Source organism: Epinephelus moara, chromosome 11, assembly GCF_006386435.1.
Source record: "Epinephelus moara isolate mb chromosome 11, YSFRI_EMoa_1.0, whole genome shotgun sequence".
In the NCBI taxonomy this organism is placed as follows: domain Eukaryota; kingdom Metazoa; phylum Chordata; class Actinopteri; order Perciformes; family Serranidae; genus Epinephelus; species Epinephelus moara.
In genome coordinates this window covers 17,692,131-17,714,617 of record NC_065516.1, presented here as the reverse complement: position 1 = coordinate 17,714,617, position 22,487 = coordinate 17,692,131, and the positions used below count along the sequence as shown (strand labels likewise).

Genomic DNA, 22,487 nt, shown 5'->3' with positions numbered 1-22,487 from the left:
GAGCAGGGAAGTGAGATTCAATCCCAAGTGGCTGCTCAAGATGCATGGAGACGATTCCGAACCATGTCATGTCTTTACAGACTGTCCACTTGTGATTGAATCACCTAAAATGCATGTTAATACGAGGTGTAGACGGGGCCTAAGAAGATAAACATGGTCAGGATCGTACCTACTAACCATCAGCATGTTAGCATGCTGACGCTAGCATTTAGCTCAAGGCACCACAGTGCTTAGGTACAGACTCACAGCGTGGCTGCAGACAAATTTTAGACTTGACAAAGACCCTACTTTGTACAAAAAGTGACATTTTTCTATTGATTCACATTTTTACTACATATGTGGCACAAACTGTGTCTAGTTTTGAAATATTACTGAAAAAGTATCGGCTAAAATATATATTTTATATGGACCCAGGAAGAATGACTGCGAACAAAAAAAATAAATAAAAAAATTCACACACCTTTTTGGGTGTTGGTTGTGGGTGGTTGTTATTTCTACCACTAACACCCCCTCCAATGAAAAAATCTTCTTTATATCCTCTTTTAAGTTGTTATTGACACACACAGTCTTTCATCATCTTCCCCTAAACGTTTGGCTGGTTTTTAGGCGTTGCACATAATATGAGGGACAGAGGTGTCCTTATTGTACAGCAATCATCTTGATAAATTGCTCTGACCCCGTGGGGTGCTGTGAACTTGCCAAGTCTGGAAATTCTTTAGCAGCATGCTATGTTGGGGGAATTTTAAGCTGCTATAAATGACAGATGGAGGCTCTTGTTTTCTTTCCTTCAGAGTAATGTAAGAAGAATGGTCAGATTGTTAGTGCAAAGCTATATGATGCTGTCAACATCACTGTCAGTATACAACACTTTTTCTTAAAGCATTTATTTATTTATGACTTCTCACACAAGCAAACTGACCCTGAGATGCTTTCAGTAGTAAAATGAATTTTTGGGGAAATGAATATGTCTTTAAAATCGCTATTTTCCTCCTGGTTGCTACTGATATTTGTCAGTTTAGATTTTTAAATATAAGATTGAATAAGTACTTGCAGTGCATATCAGTCAGGGAAAGATTTTCTGGCCTGTTTCTTCTCTCATTTTGGGTGGCCACAATGCAGATGATATATTCAGTCTTATTCACACCTTTCCAGAGATGACACATTGAGTGTAATGCATTTCAAAACACAATGAGTCAGTGCATGAATTGCGAGTCTTTGGTCACTTAGCTCCCCGAGTGAAAGGCATTATAGACGTCTGTCAAAACATGCATCCACCTGTCTTTTATCCTAAAATGAATTCAGTTCCTAATTTACACCCTCTGGGGAGCATCTGATTGTTCCAGATGAGTTTATCATCGTCATGAATAATGCCTGTGATTCAAGTGGTTAAATACCAGTTAGCGTAAAGCACTTTTCAAAGCAACTCAGCGTCACCATCGGAGTGTTGCGCATGATAATCTTATCTGCATTTACCCTTTTAAAGGTCCTGTGTGTAGGATTTAGGGGCAGAAATGGTATGTATTATTCATAACTAGGTTTTCCTTAGTCTATAATCACTTGAAAGCGATGATTGTTGTATTTTTGTTACTTTAAAATGACCTGTTTATATCTACATAACAAGCGGGTCCTCTTCATAGATGTATAATAGTACAGACATCTCTTTAACAATTGTGGTCTGTTGATAAAATACTTTTTGGGCCCCATGGAATTTTTTCACTGCAATACTGCGAGTGGACACTGGGAAAAATTGGAGGCAAGGTCGAGGGCATTCCTGGGGGCCTGGTCCTTTTCCATGGAATCCCCCATGTTGCTCTATAGTAGCCCAGAATGGACAAACCAAACACTGGCTCTAAAGCAAGATTTATACTTATGCGGTGAATTGATGCTGTACAGCATAGGTTCTGCGTAAACACATAACTTACACTGTAGTCTGACATGCACCTTCCCAGAAATGTAATTACACCCCAAAGCAACGCAGACATCCTGTCTATTTTTTTTAAAGATGAAAACCATTTCCCTCAGTGGAAAAGAAGCTTTTATTTACTTCCACAGATAAGAAACAATACATTGTAAAGACAGTAAAGCCCCTACAAAGAACATTTCCTGTGTGGTATTTATCCTGGCTTCATATGAGTTGAGGAAAGTCCACTTGCCACAAAGCTAATTTATGCAATGTTTAATGTCCTAGGTTCATGCTAATAATATTAACATGTTGTATATGTGGGGAAAACGTGTCTACTTTAAGACAACTGTTTTGTCAGAGAACTTTGTTATAATGGAGCCACATTTTGTAACGTTACCTTTTTTTTAAAGATATTTTTTGGGGCATATTAGCCTTTAATCGATAGGACAGGCAAGTGTGAAGGGGGGAGAGAGAGAGGGAGTGACATGCAGCAAAGGGCCACAGGCTGGAGTTGAACCCGGGCCGCTGCGGCAACAGCCTTGTACATGGGGCGCCTGCTCCATCCACTAAGCCACCGACGCCCCAACGTTACCTTTTTTTAAATGTTGCTAGCTTCATATGAGTAGAGGAACCCATCTGCTACGGTAATTTATGCAATGGAAAATGCTCTAGGCTAATGTCAATAACATTAGCATGTTGTATATGTGAGGAAAATGTGTCTAGTAGGCCTAAAAGACAATTGTTTTGTCAGTGAACCTTGGGAGTTATAATGGAGCCAAATTTTGTAACGTTACCTTTGTTAAATGTTGTTGTTGCTCTTAGCTTTGTATGAGTAGAGGGAAACGCTGCTAGCTGCTACGGGAATTTATGCAATGGAAAATGTTGCAGGCGAATGCCAATAACCTTAGCATGTTGTATATGTGGGGAAAAAGTGTCTGCTATAAGACAGTTGTTTTGTCAGTGAACCATGTGAGTTATAATGGAGCCACATTTTGTAACGTTGCCTTTGTTAAATGTTGTTGTTGCACCTAGCTTTGTATGAGTACTGCTAGCTGCTACAGTAATTTATGCAATGGAAAATGTTGTAGGCTAATGCTAATAAAGTTAGCGTGTTGTATATATGGGGAAAATGTGTCTAGCAGGCCTGTAAGACAATTGTTTAATCTGTGAACCTTGTGTGTTTTAATGGAGCCGAAATTTGTACGAATTTTGTGTTTAATTTCTTCGCTACCTATTACGCCAAGGTTTATGTGTGTTTTAGGCATGTTTTGAATCAGTCAAACTTTACAGCACTTCACTGAAATCCCACCACTAACTAGCATTTTAGCGATGTAACTGCAGAGCGACATAGACAGACCACAGCACAAGTACAAATGTTCACAGAGGCGTAGGCCACTCATATGTAGGTTACTTCATAGGCTCTGCATCGAGCCCACACACAGCTATAAATCTGCCTTAAATAGGGCCATTTGTGTTTTCGCCACCGTAGTTCTCCTACAAGCAATCTGCAACCTCATTGCTAGAGGCCACTAAATCCTACAAACTGGACTATTAAAGTGCTGACTTTGTTACTTGGCACTGAATTCATCCCTAAATCCATCAGAGTGGAATGGATGTGGTTTTTAACGTTAAAACAATTCTGATATAATTGGATGTTAACCAGACTCCTGTCACTAAATGCCTTAAATAACTACTATCCTTTGAATAATTGAAAAAGAATAGCTTACACATGAAACAAAAGCTAATTTGATCATTTTAATTTAATTATTCTTCAACGAGAATTTTTAATTGAAATAGTTAATGAACTGTTGAAGTCTTTTTAACTGGAAATTGTCTAATTTCAGATCTTATGCCTCAAGTGATCCCCTGACTCGTCTTTTAGGTGGATAGCCCGAGGTATTGCCCTAAAAAAATAAGGAAATTAATAAAGCACTCAAGGTCATGTGCCAGGAAACTCTGAGAGGAGCCATCCATCTACTGCTCCTAGGGACCGGCCAAGGTAAAAACAGGCTGAGGCTTCATATTTCTTTAAAATGACATTAGCATTTTCAAATGCAACATTGTAGAAGTGTGGTTTGGCATTACAATAACTCATCTAACATTGTTATGCTGCAAGCAGGAAGCCTCTTTGAATTTACACCATGGGGTTGTATCATCTTTTCCTAACATCTTTGTGTGCAGTAGTGGAGACACATGCGTGAACAGTTTGCTGTCAGGCTATGCTGATTTCCCTCCTTTTCATGTGTCTGGCGCCTTGGCCGCTTTCCTCCAATCCTCCTCTCACCTCACTCAGTTAAAAATAAAGAGTGTTGGGAAGCAATAGAGCTAGCTGCCCCCTGACAACACACACACACATTCTTATACACACCACTCCCCAACCTCTGTGATTCACATGTCATCTCAGACACCAGCCAGTGTGTTGGGAGCACTTGTGTAACAGTATGAAGGGCCCTTTAATCTGTAATTTGCTGCAATCAGAGACCCCGTACCTTTGGGGTACAATGAGTCACATACTTGAAATTGATCCCTTGCCAGACACCAAACAATGAGGGTGTACTGTCCTATTTTCTGTGTCAGAGCTCACCGCTTTGCCCTGTTGGTAAGCTTAATATGAAGTCAGTCGTGACACATCTAATTTAGGAAGGTGTCTTCTTCCTCAGTCTTAACTTGTAGACTGGAGCCGAGGTTTTGATCCTGGAAATGACTAGATGTCTATAGTTTCATCACCCCAGTCCTTCCTTTATTGTTACCCATTTGATCTAACATAACATAGAATTTTAAATTAAAAACCACGGCACACTGACACAGCTGGCAGCAATATTTCAAAATAACATTTGCTTATACGATGTGCTATTTACCATATTCCTCAGCGGAACAGATTCCACTTTCAGATTTTTAACACGTAAAAACATATTGAGCATTTAATTGAAATGTATTTTAGCTACAGCTGGAAGAACAAATTCAACTCGGACAGAAATATGTTTTCCTGCCTTATCAGAAAACAGTCTCACATCTGACAAACAAAAACTGTCATTGGAGAAAGAGAAGAGGCATAATGCTGTTAATATATATAAACAACAGCATGGATGAGACATTAAATACTTCATCAACGTAAGGTATAGGCTACTTCTTGTGAGCTAGTTTAGACGAACAACTTGTTGCTGTAACACATATCCAATGCGCATTTTACAAAAACGTTGGATATGGTGAATATGTCAGTAGACAGTGACACATCCAGCAGACACAGAGCAACATTAGCAGTCATTTCGAGTCACATTTCTGCCCACATTGGGAATATATATTGAACATTCACTTCTTTTTACCTCTGTTTTGGTCTCCACCATAGAGTGTTTAAAAATAATGGACGTAGCCATCATGATGTCACCTGCTGGTTTGCGGAATCCACGTTTGAAGCCTCGAGTTTGGCATTTTGGCCATTGCCATCTTGGTTTTTTGGAGCCAGAAGTGACCATATTTGGACCTGTGAAGGAGTGAGGGGTGGATCTGACTCATAAACTCAAAGTGATAGCCCTTAATTATGCGTAACATTTAGCTTTAATAAAATGTAAACAGGTGAGTTATGCTGAAAATTCACCCCCCATATAATTGTCACATATGTTGAAATTAGCTCTGGAGACCAAAACCAGTTTTTGTACTAGGCTGTAAACATGTTTATTTCTTCTGTAAATTTGGGCATTTTAACATGAGGGTCTATGGGTGCTTAGACTCACAAGTCAGCCTTTAGACGCTTTGCTTAACTAAAGACTGATGACTTTCTCCCTGATTTTGTGTTTAGATGGGCGGATACAATTTCAGATTTTAAAAAAACTCCCTACGTTGCAGAACCAATAGTAAATCCGCAGGGCGGTCCTTCGGTGGCTCGCTGAACTCTTGTGCTCGTAAAACATAGTCGGACTGCGTTAAAAGTTTTAAACAACGTCGCCGTAAGTCCTTACTGCGTTAAAAGTTTTAAACAACGTCGCCGTAAGTCCTTCATTTCCACAATCTTGCGGACTGAGCACATGTTTGATAAAACAGAGTTAAATCTCTCGGCATCCATTTTCAAGCTCGGACGAGAAAAGGGGGAGCGCACATTTCTGGGAGGGCGTGTCCTTTTAAAAGATGCAAGAGGCGTTGCTTTGTTGCCGGCCGCTTTCTCCAGTGTGTTAAACACACTTTAGAAAGGAGTGTCCCCAGACTATCAGAAGGCGCAGATCTCTGATTGTCTGGTGGCGAGACTAATGGGTGCTGACTCACTTTGGGAGCCAGCCTCAAGTGGCCCTACGAGGAACTGCAGTTTCTGCATTGGCTTAATTTTTCAGCTCCAATAGCTGTTTCTGTGTCTGGACCAACTTCTGAGGAAAATGTCAGGCTCTTTAGCTGCTCAATCCTCCCCATATTCACCAGCCAGTTGCTAGCTTTGTATCCCATTAGGTTCTGGGCAGGTATCATGCAGTGGGTTTAATAGAGTGTTATTGCTGAAAACGGCTTCCTGCTGCAGCTGGAAACAAACTGCAGGTAGTTGCGGGAAATTTGCTCTGTAGAAATGTTGATATAAAATGTTGATTAGAGCAGCTCTAAGCTGTCACTTGTGCCTGCCCATGTTTTTTTGTTGCTAAGCTGCGGCTGCTAAACTCCTTTACTAACTATGCTGTTAAACTGCTAAAGATGTTGTTATCACTGCTAGTGCTCTTAAGGTAACAGTCTAATTGTGCTGCTTCTGGATGTTTTTTCTGGAGGGAAAATCATGTATGGTGCTCTGTTTGTTACCTTTATTGGTCTTGAGGGCACACTTCAAGTGCACATGGGAGAAGTTTGTCTTTAGAGCTGAAGGCAAACTTCTCCCATCAGCACATCAAGCCAGAAGTGGAGTTTTCTTGTCCCCGCTGTGGCAGTTGTTTGGTGCCGCTGAGACTCTGTCACTGCTTTAGAAGGTAAAGTGGTTTGGCTCTGTTTAGTCAGTGCTTGCATTCTTAGGTGACTAACATTAAGCTGCTGGTTGCTAAATTGCTGCCTGGTGAATCTGTTTGTGGCCCACATACTCTGCTGGCTGCTAATTTCCGACTAACTGCTTGTCATTCTGCTGCTAATTTATTTTTGCTGAGCTTCTTCTACCTTGGTTGATTGCATTTGAATTATGGTGCCTGTTACGATGCCTTCACGCTGTTGATTTGCAAAGTGGTGAAGTATGAATACTTATGTTCGCATACTGTGTGTTATTTGCTGAACTGCTTTAGCTGTCGGTTATTGTCATTTTGAAGGGTTGCCTAGTAGAGGGTTATATTATATGGTGGCTTGAGGGATGTAAACATAATTGTATTGCTCACACAGCACATTTTGATAATTATTCCCCTGTAAGAATGGCTTCTTAATGGAAACTCAGCAACGCACAGATAACAGCCACATTTTCTCCACACACTTCTTACTTCTTACCAAGAATCTGATAAATATTGCAAAACAATATATTATGTGGCTTTACTGTCAATACCATAATGACATCTGGATCAACTGACTGCTGGTCATATGCTCATCATGCTACCATTTCATTGGATGATAATGTCTGCTCCAAGCTTTGCTTTAAGGTATTAATATTTACAAGTAGGCTGTGCGTAATAGAATACTGCAGGGATAACATTTATTTTAGATCAACACAGAAGTTAGCGTCACCCTGGTTTCCTCAACAAGGAAACTGGACTTTTGATTATTCCAGAAAATAAGGTGGCAAACAGAAGTTGATGATACTTACATGTTTGTTCAGCGAGATAATATTCACAAATTGCAATCACCAGAAGTAAAAAGCTAATGTTAGGCTATAAATTAACTACTATACAGTAACATGACTTCAACGTCACCACCGCAACAAGGCTGTAAAGCAGTGTTCATTGTGATATCGCTCCGTAGTCTCATTTAGCTACTTGTTAGCGACCGCCATTTTAAGACATGTGGCTAAAGGCTTCAAAATGTATTTTATGTTTTAGAACAAAACATGAAAGTCTTTAAGTTTGTGTTAACTACAGACCTTTTCTAACCAAAAACATTAAAACATTTTTTTTTTATTTCAACACAAGGCCGTGCTAAAATGCTAAGTCATTTCCAGGTTTAAGGAGTCATTCCTGCAGCACTCTACATGTGAGAGGTTTTGATTTATCCATCTACAGTTAAATTAATAGTTTGACGTTTTAAGAAAGGGAGTAAGAAGAGAAGACTGACACCACTCTCATATTTGAAGGCTAAATATAAAGCTAAAGCTAGCAGACAGTTAGCTTAGCATACCTCAAAGACTGGTAACAGAGGGATAAGAGCTAACTTAGCTCTGTCAGAAAGTAATCCGCCAATTAGTGCCTTTAAAGCTCACTAATTATCACGTTATGTCTTGTTTGTTTAATTGGCATTTTTAAAAATGTCAAACTGTCATTTTATAGGAGGTTATTTGCATTTTTTTCTTGGCTTGGCATCACAGTTCAGTTGCCAGACCCTTTAACTTTTGTCGTAGACTTGGTAGGCCTAATTAATGCCACAGTTAAGATTATCTTTCCTATTGGCACCCAATCAGAGACGCAGCTTCCAATTTTAGGTCTGTTGTTTTGTCACACAAAAATAAGTGAAAGCACTTGTTTGTGTTGGGCATGTTTTGACATCATTTCAACATTTCAGAATCAAGTGTGAAACAATTCTGCACTCTCAAAATTCTCCTTTCGTTATTTTATTTTGCAGCATTCCAAGCACAAGCCATATTCAGTGGGTTTTTTTCTGCAGGCTCTTCTGTGTATGCATCTTGTTGACATGCCCCTCATAAACCTCTGGGATGTGTGTGTTCTTTTTGAATCGCACATTTCAGAGTAAGAATGACTTTGTTCAGCGTGTAGGACGGCAGTAAAGGGAAACAGGCTTTGTTAATTTGTGTTGACACATTTCAAGACAGTTATACAAAACGAGATTGACAAACTAAGTGAACACAAGTCATGTTAAATGCAGGACTGACTGTGAACCTGTTAAATTAAAATAAGAAAGTACAGTTAGAACAAACAGCTGATGCAGAAAACACAGATGTTGAAAACATCTGCAGACATATGCATCAGCTGTTCAGCTCTTAAAACTGGCTCTAAACATGTGGCTCTGAGTTATATTCCTATCTTTTTAAAGTCGTATACGGACCACCAGAGAGACTTGTTCTCTATAATTATCACTCCCTTAATTACAACTGTAAATTAAAGTCTATATCTTTTGATTAACATCAACAAGTTCCTTGTTGGTTTGCCTGCGTCCTAGAAGACTACATCAATGCTCATCTACACTGACAGAAAGCACAACCACTAATTAGTCAGATCTTAAAAAAATCATCAATTTAAAGTAATAATTATTCCTACAGCTTTAACTCTTTGGCGTCTGCTGTCCCCATATCTGGACTGAGTGGGTTTGCCTTAAATATGGAGCAATAGGAGTCAGGGATTACCAGCTAATTAGTGTAACTGTGTCATGGGATTAATTAACTCAAAGCATTTACATATATTCTAATTGTTTTACCAAGCTAATTGGCATCACCGTGCCACAGATGTAATATTGAGGGTTGCTGAAGTTTGTTTGCTTCCAGCGAAAGCCAATATGCCAACCTTGTGCATGATGTCTTTGCCCTGTCAACTTTTTTTTTTAAATGCGCACATAATGTTTAACACGTGCTGAATACCAATAGAAAGGCATTTATTCAAAACATGTTCATCTGGGTTTAGGTCCAAGGTTTACTGTACATACTGTAATGAAAGGTGCAGGGTTATTGTAATGTGATGAAGGTATACTTTATTGTTGGAATCCTGAAACCTTAATACTGCTGAGAAATGAACCAATTTCTTAATTGGTATTAGAAAGTCATTAGAATGTCATTAGAAGGTAAAGTCTTTTGTTTTATTTTTTGATTACTTATCTTTTTTTTCTGTTTATTGTTAAATTGGTCTCGAATTTCATTCCAAGTGGCATTAGTAATGTCTTAAATCCAACTTGCCTTAAACTGTAGAAACTGAAATTATACATGTGCAATATGACAAAGTTTTAGACCACTTACAACTGGATTACTGAACAGGCCTACCAGGCACAGGCCCAAGGGCCAAGAGTGTCAGGGGGCTCCATGGCCTTCACCTGCAAAATGTCACTCAAATTAACACCGGCCAGGAAAAGGCACAAAAAGACCACAAAGAGATGCAAAGGAACTGCAAAGAGACACAAAATAACTACAAATAGAGGCAAAACAACCACGAAGAGACACAAAACAACCAAAAAAGACACAAAAGTATTCCAAAGTGACACAAAATTACCTTAAGAAGTCTTGAAATGACCACAAAGAGACACAAAACGACCAGAAAGAAACAAAAGTACCTCAAAGTGACACAAAATTACCTTAAGAAGTCTTAAAATGACTACAAAGAGACACAAAACGACCAGAAAGAAACAAAAGTGCCACAAAGTGACACAAAATGTCCTTAAGAAGTCTTAAAATGACCACAGAGACACAAAACAACCAATAAGAAACAAAAGTACCCCAAAGTGACACAAAATTACCTTAAGAAGTCTTAAAATGACCACAAAGAGACATTAAAATGACCAAAAAAGAAACAGTTACCTGTAAGTGACAGAATTACCTTAAGAAGTCTTAAAATGACCACAAAGAGACACAAAGCAACCAAAAAAGAAACAAAATTACCTCAAAGTGACACAAAACAACCTCAGTTAGTCATAAAATGACCACAAAGAGACACAGAATGACCAAAAAAGAAACACAATTACCTCAAAGTGACAGAATTACCTTAAGAAGTCTTAAAATCACCACAAAGAGACACAAAATGACCAAAAAAGAAACAAAAGTACCTCAAAGTGACACAAAACAACCTCAGTTAGTCATAAAATGACCACAAAGAGTGACAAAATGACAAAAAATTATTTCAAAGAGACATTAAACGACTATAAGAAGACACAAAAGAGGCACACAACTGCAAAAAGATACATAACGACTACACAAGGATGCAAAACCACTAAAAAGTCCATGTGTTTTGCCCTTGAATGGAAGAGGTCAGCCTGTTCTCACTCCCAACTCGTCAAATACCACCCGTTTGTCAGCGATTTTGGTGTCACACACCAACGCAAAATGGCATCTTTCACAGCAGTATGATGTGCTGCTGGATGGTGTCAGTCTGTTTGCCAGATGGTGCCAGTTTGTGATGCTGCTGCAATAACGTAATAGGAAGAGCTGTAGGGCAGGCAGAAGGGGTAGTGGATGGGTCCAAAGTACCCTGGACTTTCACCCAGGAGCCCACTGTTTGCTTCCAGTTTGAAGCCAGACCATGACGTTTTTGTCTAAACCTAACCATGTGCTTTTGTGGCACAAGGAAGTAAACATAAAAACAAGCTGTTTTTAAGTGAGTGAGTAAGAGTGTGTGTGTGTGTATGTGAGTTTTTAAAAAGACTGCATTTAATGAGCGTGCATCATTCCTGGCGGCATTTCGGATTTCCACAATATTTTGATCCTTTTAATAATTCCCCCTTTATAAATAAATATAAATAAATCCTGCTGACTGAGGCTGACTGATATTATTTTATCTGAATCTGTAATAGACTGAGCCAGAGAAAATAAAGAATCTGTGATTCTGATCACAAACAATTAGTTTGATGAGTAGCTGTGAAGAACAAACACTTGTCCAGTCAGTTTAAGTCAATAAATTATTTATTTTAAGAGCTTTAAATTAAACAGTACTTCAGAGCAGCTGATGAAGCATAAATTGTGCTCAGGGAGACTTCAAACATAACCAGATTTCACTGTGAAATATGTTCAAACACAAAGGCAAGCTCTAAGCTGTGTTTTAAATTAAAGCATTAAAATGCACCGAAAATGGGGTCATAAGGTCATGTTTATGCATTTAGTCACTGCGTTTAAACCTCTACTTGTATTGATTACTTCCACCAACTCACTGTTTGTTGATTCCAAAAGGCTTAAGACCACTCACAAAAATGTCAGAGATAATTGATGCTCATCTGCGTCGCCGAGCACGCTTCAATATTCCGAGCTAATTTAGCTGTACCCTGCAGAGTGAGGGGGCTTGAGTGGGAGGACAACTTGGCACAAGGTAAGACTTTTTTTTCTCAACCCCAATCTCTTTTCTCTGCATAATTATATGAATTAAATTAATTGGGAATGCACATTTGCATATCTAGGTTATTTCTCTTATGGAGAAAAAAGTCTTTGGAGAATATAGAAACAATTACAAGCCCGCCAGACAGTAGAACACCTCCGTTTCCTTCTTCACGTCTGCCTTTCCCCTCTTAGTGTTTTACTCCAGGGAGGATTTGGCCTCAGTACTCTGGAGGGAAAAAAATGATAACACCACGGTGCAGGAGTCACATCCATGAAGCAATTTAATGGACTTTGCTACCACCTTTAACACACACTATCACCTGACATCTTTAAATTACTTTGAACAGTCGTAGGTATTTAGAAAAATTGAACTATTTGTTTTGTCAGGGAGGGAATAGTTGAAATTAAGTTCTAAAGGAAATTTGATTGGACCAGTTTAATCTGATACTGGGTGGTAAATGGTATGGGGTGAATCTAATTTTCTGCTCCTGCCTAGGAATTTTTCACTGCAGCATTGTAATAATACTGAGCCAATGTGGTGCAAAGCCATAGCTATTTTTAATCAACTAAGCTGATGCATTATGTTGTTAGGGGTGGAAATACTACCAGACTATCTGACTCAACTGCTTACTGCTGAAAGTCTGGAAAAAATCCTTGGAAGTTTACTCTGAATAACGGTTACTGTATTCTAACACAAAGGGAAATACAGCCGGTGAGTGCACCCTCTCCCCTTTTCATACAGTTTCCAAAGTGATGAGCACAATTGCTGCAACTTTAAAATTTTTCTTGATTAAAAGGTTAATCACTTGCTCAACAAAATACCAGAAAATGGCAAAATGTGCCCTTCATAGTTTCCTGGGAGCCCAGGGTGACAGCCTAAAAATAGCAAATAGCTGAAAACACCAAAATAATAAGTTTAATATCACAAAAGACCAAGACAACCTGAAAATATTCACAAGTGAGAAGCTGGAACCAGTTCACTTAATAACTGATTATCAAAATACAGTCAAAGACTCAAACATATTCATTTTATTACAATAGGAATAGATGAAGAAAATATTCACACTTAAAATGCTGTAACCAGTGAATTATTGCTATTTGTACTTAAAAATTACTTACATGTCTTCTGTCAGATTAAGTGGAATCTAGACATGAGGGTGTGTGTGCCAAACATGTGCAAAGACAACAGTGGCAAAAATACAAATGGCCTATCTAGAGCCAGTGTTCTGTTTGTTCATTCTGAGCTACTGTAGAAACAACATGGTGGACTCTCTGGGAGAGGACCCACTCAGTATGTAGATATAAACATCTCATTCTCGTAACAAAAACACAACAGTTCTTATTTTCAGGTGAAAAAACACTACTGGAAACATAATTTTGAATATTATATGCAATTTCTGCCATTGGACCTTTAACTTTTGTCATTTTTTGCTTGAAAATGACTTAATTAATAATCACAATACAGTCTAAAACCCAAAGATATTCAGTTTGCCATTACAGAAGACCAAGAAAACTGGAATATTCACATTTAAAACCCATTAACCAACCAATGTTTATCAACATATAGTTTCAACTTAACTTAAAACAACCCTTAACAACAGATTTCCTTTTAACAGCAAAAAGGTTAAAATCATATTTTAATGGCAAATCCTCCTTATAGTGCTACAGTATCATCCCAGCATGCAGCTCTGTAATTCCTGCATCTCCAAACATATTATAGCAGAGTGTAATATTCCATCAAAATCAGTGTTTCTGGAAGCAGAATTACTCACTCAAAAATGTACACAAAACTAAATTACAGTGATCTGATTTGTAATTAGTGATTTTACACTCCCGTGTGCTCCAACGCGGCGGCGACCCTGAAAGCGAATCAGTTCTGCATTATGAAGCCGGAGATAATAACGCTCTGCAGAATTTTCTCCAAATGAGGCAGTCAAACAAATTGCCAATGTGAGTTTACGATCAGGATCACAGACATCCACTCACAACAGAAGGCTCTTTTGCAATCTAATGTCTGTCTGTAAACACCAAAATAACACTTCAGCAGCGGGGGAAACAACATTACGGTTTTTATGTTGAATTAATCAATGATTCTCAATTTAGATAATAATAAAAAGGACATACTGTGTCTGCATCTCACTCTGAATCAATGTGAATATGTTGAAATAAGGGGATAAAAGACCATGGTGTATTTAATTTCTTTATTTGTCCCACTAATCAAACCCGTGCTGTCGATGGAGACCAGTTTGCTCAGCTGTACGGTCAGCACCTCCATCTATAGACACATTCATTGTATCTCCATTGTGTCTTCTTCCCTCTGCTGCTTTCATCTGATGCTGAGTTCTATTCAGCTCAGCGTCCTCATCAAAGGTCCTGCTCACAGCCATTGGGCATGTTTGATATTCCATTCTTTAAGCCACATCAAGAAAGAGGGCACTTATAAACTTGAGCATGTGTGATTATCTCTGCTGTATCACGTCACAGACACAGTGAGAGACGCAGACAGGGAGTCAAGGAGGGTATAGAGGTTTTTAATGACCTTCGTTCACTCAAGAAGTTTGAAAACATCATCATCATCATGAGTCAACAAAATACCCAAGCTAATATGGCTTATATTAGGAGTTAAAGTGTGCATTAGGGTTTCATATTTTCAAACAAGGACAGAGATTATCTGGTTTCAAAAACATAAAAATAGTATGAACAACGGTTAAATAATCTTCCTATTTGTTTTGGATGCTTTGAATTTTTTTATTAATGAACTTCAGTTTTGAATCATAGTCTTAATACAGATATATTCCCTAAAAAAGCTTGAACCACTGTGCCATCTTCTGGTACAGCAGGGCTAAGTTTGTCAAACGCTTCTCAGTGTAAAGTGAGTAAGTACTGCCCCCTGTTGGTGATTCATGTAAAGTGCACATTTGGTTGATAACATATTTATTAATTTTCTTTCACCACATATGATCAGATTTTGCAGAAGTCTTTCTTGATGTCATCACTTCTGAGGTTTGTGTGCCACACTTTCTCACAGTCCTCAAATGTCACAGAGGGCTCCATGGCAACAGGTTTGCTTGACTTATCCGTGTGCAAACATGCAGAGATCAAATGGATCAAGTTCATGACCGTCATAAGGAGCATAAGGAACCCTGGAGATAAGAGAAGACAGGGTAAACTTCCACAATATATAGACACATTTGATTGTTAAATGTGCATCTGCACTTGAAGTTGACATCTTACCACAATAGACTGTGTTTGTAGCGAGGTCATGGACACGATAGCTTCTGGTGAACATGGCACCCAGGCCCAGGATGAGCATAGCGTAAACAGAGAATGTGTAGCGCGTGTACTTGGCTAACAGGAAGATCTGTAAGATGAACCTGCAACATTTTCAGAAGTTAAAATCTTTCCATAATTTTGCTTTACAAACAGATATTTAGCATTACTTCTAGTTCTTTTGTCCTTACCAGTTTATAGCGCACAAGGAGATGATGGTGAGAACAACAGTGCTGATGAGAGGGTCCGGCACGTCTATTTTGTACTTGAGCACAATGCCAAGACCGACCACAGCATTCAAGAGAGACCACCAGGCAAATACTGCCAAGCCATTCTGGGTCTGCAATAAATGTTAAAGCATAAAAAAATGTTGAATTTGACCAAGCATGCTAGTTAAATTAGCAGGAATTTAACATGACGAATGCTAATACATTTTACTACATTACTTTTGGTAATTGAGTGGCCTCACCAGGTAATGTGTCCACGAGATCACAGAAGGGTTGTTGATGGCTAGCCAGACTTTGTGCTTGTCGAGGTTAGAGTAGGACATGTAGAGCATGTAGAAGCTGAGGACCAGGAGAATCCACTCGAGTATGACGGCTCCGTGTATACAGCTGTAGAAAGCAGCAGTAGCTTTGACTGATTATGAGCACACATACTGAATGTCTTTGCAAGTGTTGCTGTGGACAGAACATTGGCACTACTTACTGTCGGTCCCACAGGGCCATGCTGCACATCCTTGCAATGTTAATCATGGTCCACATAAAATAAAATACTGGGGGGTGGATTTCCGGACAGCAAGACTCAGGGCCGAGGACATTTCTGCAGACACAATAATAACAGTCTTGACTATGATCACATACAACACCTTGACGATATAATACCTGCGATTTTCATCAAATCAGACCCCATTGTTGAACCATTTACAATCAGCATTTTTTCATCAATAGCCATTCAATGTGTTTACATTCTGTAATCACCTTTCCACATAGTGGTTTTCATTATTAGTGGCGGAGTCCGCCACTCTGGCCTTGGATTCAAAGTGTCTACATATGCATACCCATTTACAGCATGAGTTTGTTTGGTTGCACTGTAAATAGATTAACTAGCTACCATTATGTTGTATTTCTGACAAAGTAGCAGCTTCAGAAGTGTTTGTTACCCTAAGAATTCTGGGATCTGTAGTATTACATTGCACAGGTGTCGCCAAATCAAACTAGACGGAAGTTTTAAGGATTTTAACAGAAGTTCTAGTAAACCATTGGCATTGTATAAGGCAGGGGTGTCAAACTCACTTTAGTTCATGGGTCACATACGTCCCAATTTGATCACAAGTGTGCCAGTAAAACCATTGCATAACAACCTATAAATGACATCCCCTTCCTTTTTTCCCTTTTTCTAGTGTAAAGAAGTACATTATGAAAATGTTTATCCATTTACTAAACAAATGATGAACAGCCAGCGATATCCTTAAAAAATATGTGCAAATACAACAGTATGTGTCAGTTTTTCCTTATTCAGTCAGTTTCCTACTCTCTGTTCCACTCCCACTAAAGCTGAAGCTATTAAAGAAGCAGGTTAAGTCGTCCCCTGCCCTACAAACCATTTACAATCTGAAGTTATGTCAGTGCCTTAGCAACAGGATTCCACCCATATTGTTTTAAGATAAAAGCCTGACACAGATTCTTTGGAGCTGTTGTTTGACAATATTTTGCACACTGTGAAATAACTATGACCACAGTAAGTACTTGTTTTTTCGGAGAACTGTATTCTGGTCAGGGTGGAAAAACCTCTGAGGCAGCATTTTACATGAAGTATCTACTCACTGTTTAGATTGCTCCTGAAACCTCTTAACCTTAACAAGTGCATCAAGATTAGGTGTACAAAGTCATCTAGTGGGCCGGGTTGGACCCTTTGGTGGGCCAGTTCTGTCCCCCAGGCTGTATGTTTGACACCCCTGGTATAAGGCTTTAAAGACACCACTCATGCTACCTTTTAAAAAGGCCGACCACTGCATACAGGAGCCAAGCCATAGACCACAAGTCCACTATTATCCAGTAACAGTCAGACCACCAGTCCAAAGTCACCTCCAGGGGGAAGGTCTCAGAGACATTCCTGGATGAGGTCTGAAACAGAGCTGAAGCCCAAGAAAGAAAGAAAGAAGAAAACATTGATCCTTGGTTGGGATAAATGAGAAATTTTCAGAAGTGACACATGATAACTGGGGCATTAATATGTCTTCATTATTCCACTTCAAATACCCTCTACTGAAATCACTATAAAAAAATCACATTGTTTTTTATGTTACAGACTCAGTCTAGACTGGGCGATGTGTGTTTGTGTGTGTTTATGTACCCTAGTTAGTTTCAATGGCCTCCATTCAGGTCAATGGCATGAAATGAAATGACTGTCAGGGCAAAGGTCTTTCAGTGAAACTTGGCTTCAAAACGTAAGTATTTCTCAATAATATCAAATGTCAGTCCGCTCTCCCCGAAACACAACCTCTAAGGTCGACTGTGCAAGCAGCATATTACGACCCATACTTATGTTTACTGTAAGGCGGGACTTGTGTAGTGTGCATAGTAATCATTACCGGAGCAGAGGAGGAAGTGATGTTACGTAATATTGTAGAAATATTGAAAAAGCCCCAACAAGGTGGGTGGGAGGGGTGGTAATTGGGTCACACAAACATAGGACTTTCACCCAAGAGACCGGTGTTTGCATTCTGAAGTCAACATTGTGTTCTTTTAATAACAGTGTAGCCTTGAATGCTAATATGTGCAGCATGCTGAGCTAGTGAAGTATGTGATACATTGTATGTGATGTAGGTCACATGTACCACGTTACGTAAGTGACAGAAGTACTTATATAATGCCAAATCTTGATGTTTTACCTAAACCTAACCACGTAGTTTCGTTGCGTAAGCCTAACCAGGTAGGTTTGGAGCAGCACTGCGACTGTTTTATGATGTTAGGGACATACTGATAACTGTGAATGTTAGAAAGATAATGGTGCAGGAACGAGTCCTTAAAAAAAATCATAAAAGTGATGTTTGGTTGTGAAGATTGTCTTGCTGAGGAAAAACATTAAAGTATCATAAAAAAAATCTTTGCCACAGAGCTAATTTTCTGCCTAAATTTGATGACGTAACCAGGGCGATTCTAACTTCCGTGTCGGCAGTCAAAAAAACGTCATCCCTGCAGCACTCTGCCTACGTGGTGGAAATCTACCTATTCTGTCATTTAGATATAAGAGCTTTGCTAAATATTTACAACTAAATATGCAACAAGCTTAGAAAGATGAAAAAAACATCTCTGAGTTTTGCAATCATCAACCTGACTGGTGCACTTTGTATATGACATTTACTAAAGCCCCCCTCTACAAACCAGTGAGAAGAGCTCTGAATACAACCATCAACCTACAATCTGTGATTACATAATTGAAATATTCATGCAGAGTCACTCACCATTCGGAACATTGCTGTCCTGTGCCAGGTTAAAAAAGATGCCTGTGCTCACCTGAGCAATTACAGCCAGGGCAATGCTCCCAGCGTGTATCACTACATGGTGACTGTTTTTCACTGTGATAGGAGACATCTGGAAGCTCACCACAGTGTCTGAATACTGAAGACTGTGCTGCGAGGCACGATATATGTCTCCACAGTCTAATATTTTGGACTTTGGAATGTTGCATGTACTTCAATTTTATGGTATCTCTTTGATTACTGCTATCATAGGTGTAATGGTGGTGGTGGTGGTGTGTGTGTGTGTGTGTGTGTGTGTGTGTTAGGCTATCTTTAGTGACACACTTCAGACTGTAGACAAGTTAACTAGGGACATCTTGTCCAAATGGGGACAAAAGCTTGACCTAGTTTGGGAAAAAATTAGATTAGGTTCAGTTTAAGGTTGGGGTTAGGTTAAGGTTAGGCTTGGGTAAGAGTTAGGCAAGTAGTGGTTATGGTTTAGTCCTGTCTCCTAGGAATCACATTTATATAAAACTAATTTGAAACAGCAGATACGTGTTTGATGGAAACATTATGCTGGGCGAACTGCGCTTGAGGAGGTGTTGCAACGCTAACATTAGGACACATCAGTTTATATGATTATGCTGTTTTCACTTGGCACACAGGGCTGCTTATCACAGGAATACGTTGGCGCTGAAAGGATTAGCTGACTTACTGATTAGGTGATCATTGTAAAAATGATCAACAAACAATTCTAATGACTTATTTGTTTGTTAAACTCATTTATTAAGAAAAGATGCCAGCTGCTAAAATGTGAGGATTTACTGTTTTTTTCAACATCTTTGAATTTTGACAGTTTTTTCAGCCCTTGATTAAGTTGCTTCTTTCTGGAACTTTTTTCCTTTTGCAGCCAAATGTTCATTTACCTAAATGTGTACTGTTTTAATAGAGCATGTTTATTAAACAAGAGGACAACTATTATGCAAAGATATGCCTGACGGTTATTTTTCTCTCATATTTATAATTTACTTCAGCCTTACATTTGCTTTTGTATACTTTTTTAAAATATTATTTCCATGTTCATCGTTATTTGGCTTTACAATTATTCATTTCAGTTTTGAAATCCTTCTGTTTATTTGTTTATTTTAAGGATCCCCATTAGCTGGGTCCACACCTTACATACAATATATTACACTACATTACATATAAAACATACAATTTCATCAATTTACATTTTAAAATACAAAGCTTATGTTTATATGAAATTTAAACAGAAAAAAAGAACATAAAGAAGAAAGATTAAAAAAAGGAATTACATTCAGTCATTTCAGTTCAAAATTGGGTACACTGTAGGCTACATACATTAAAGTAGAATACTAAATAAATCAATATATTGAATATATATATTCAAAAAAGACAAAGAAAAATTGCACAACACAATATTATCATTTATTAAATGTATTGATGTTTCTTTTCACTGTTAAAACATAAAATTCAAACATTCCTAAATATTATTAAATCATTAAAAATATTAATGACTTCCTTTTTTCCATTCATGTATTAAATTCTTTACAAAAAAATCAGTATTTACACACAAATTATTTATTGTTATACATTCACTCACTCTAAGCTCATAGTCAAAGAAATATTTTTCTTTGTGTCAAAGCCATTTCCACTGGTGACCTACTGGGCCCACTGTCTTTGTAAAGCGGTCGTTTATGATGCTTCCATGTGACGAGGGCAATGCGTGCAATGAACACGATGCAGGAAAAAGCCAGGATCACAGCTGAAGAAGGAAGAGGAAATTAAATATCTCATGAATCAATGTACAGTGTAGAGAAATGCAAAAAGAATATTGATAAAAATGTGTGGGGCAAATATCCCTCAGTTCAAGTGTCAGACTGTACCTGCAAATATATAAATGTCACTTATAGGAGAGTCAGAATTGCTCAGGGTGCCTGTCAACCACAGGATTACCACGGGGTAGATGGTCACAATGTAACGCACATGCTCATCGAAGTAGAAGTTCTCTAACAGAAACCTGGGAGCAGAGGGAGACAACGACAAAAGATCTGGGTTCCTTTGCTCGTGTATCGTCTCTCTGGGGAAGAAGAAAACACCGACAGCTAAATGACAGAACGCAGCGGGGAGTCAGACTCACCAGGCTAACAGCTCCATCAGAAGCAGCAGCAGTGACAGCATTGCACAGTCGCATCGAGACGTTTCTGTCTGATACTGCAAATATATCGTCAGGTTCAGGAGAGTGGAGAGAGTCCCCCATGTTGCGTATACTGCTATTCCATTTTGCACCTAATTCAACACAATGAAAGAAGACTTCAAAGCATGGAAAGCTATGACCAGATGGCAGCTGGCTGTATCCTAATCCTGAAGTATTTGGCATATTCTCTGAACGCTTTAAATACAGTTTACTGCAGAGGATGCTGGCCTGTCATGTGACCTTATCTATCACCTCTTCTTTAATGTCAAGCTCAAGGCAAAGAGGGACTGGGAAGCCATGTCAATTTTTTTTCTATGGCCTCACTCGGCTGCTTCTAACCTCCTAATCTCAGACCACAGTCGCCTGGTGCACAGACGTCGCACAGCCAGTAGGACTGGGCATTTCGGCGAGGATTCACTCTTTAGATATGGGTGACGGAGCAGCCAGCAGCTTTGGGAGCAGTGTCTGGCTTGTTTAACCTTACAGTGTGTCAGCGGTGTGCCGTGGGACTTGCATGGAATGGTACCGACTGAGTGATAAAATGTCACTTTAAAGGAATAGTTTGACATTTTCAAAAGGCTGCCTATTCACTTAGTTTGTGGAAAATTAGATGAGAGAATTGTCACCACTTTAATGTCTGCACAACAGAAAATAGACGGTTCAGAAACCATCCGGCGCACTTTTCAGGCTGACAAACACTAGCATTTCAGACACTAAAATGGCATTTTTTAGACATCAAATCAGGAGAAAATAAACTGTCTTGGTCTCACAAACACACTCTTGCAAGATTTTGCAACAATTGATATGATCTTTTACTGGGTTGATATCAGACATTAAGCTAGCACATACAAACATGAAGCAAAATAATGCACTAGCATTAAAGGTATACAATGCAGGATTGTTTTTTGCTGTTTGTAAACACACTCACCAATGAAAGTGAAAGTAAAATCCAACCCCAAATTCAATGTTATTTGGCATTTCGCTTTATTAAGCTCAACCTCACCTACATGCTCCTGGATCAACATCCCACATCATGTTCCTGGGCCAACATTGCAATCAACCAATCACAGCCCTCTGACATCATCAGTGTGCTGCTCTTGTGCTTGAAAAGCTCTGAAGAGGTGCAGAGGAATTTTAAAAGAAGCACAAGAGCACCACACTGATGATGTGAGATGGCTGTGCTTGGTTGATCGCAATGTTGGTCCTGGAACACGACTTTGGATGTTGATCCAGAAGTCAGTCCTACTTAGCAAAATCACGTCCGTGGGGGTACACACCCATAAACATCCCAAACACAAAAAACAAGGCAAGCGAAGGGCAGTCTCTACAGAAAAATCCTCCGCCACACACTTCTACTGGGTCATAAGTGATGACTGAGTGTGAAATACTTCTGTATTGATTTATGCATTTTTAAAAAATTTTTTTTTTAGAAAAGCCCTGCATAGTGTACCTTTAAATTTGTACTGTATCTAGTGTTGTATTGTTTTGAAACTGCTTTCATTCATCCACATGACGT

At 38.9% G+C, this 22,487-nt stretch overlaps 1 protein-coding gene across 1 annotated transcript; it reads right to left on the bottom strand.

Annotated features, from left to right (window-relative positions):
* Positions 1–14,338: 14,338 nt before the first annotated feature.
* LOC126398094 (uncharacterized) lies at positions 14,339–18,887 on the bottom strand. The gene is made up of 7 exons (XM_050057296.1): positions 18,757–18,887; positions 17,283–17,427; positions 15,999–16,112; positions 15,760–15,904; positions 15,482–15,630; positions 15,255–15,394; positions 14,339–15,163 (listed from the first exon to the last, which is right to left on the bottom strand). The coding sequence occupies exons 1-7, from the start codon at positions 18,884–18,886 to the stop codon at positions 14,982–14,984; spliced, it is 1,005 nt and encodes a 334-aa protein (XP_049913253.1). The 5' UTR covers position 18,887; the 3' UTR covers positions 14,339–14,981.
* Between the last annotated feature and the right edge of the window lie 3,600 nt (positions 18,888–22,487).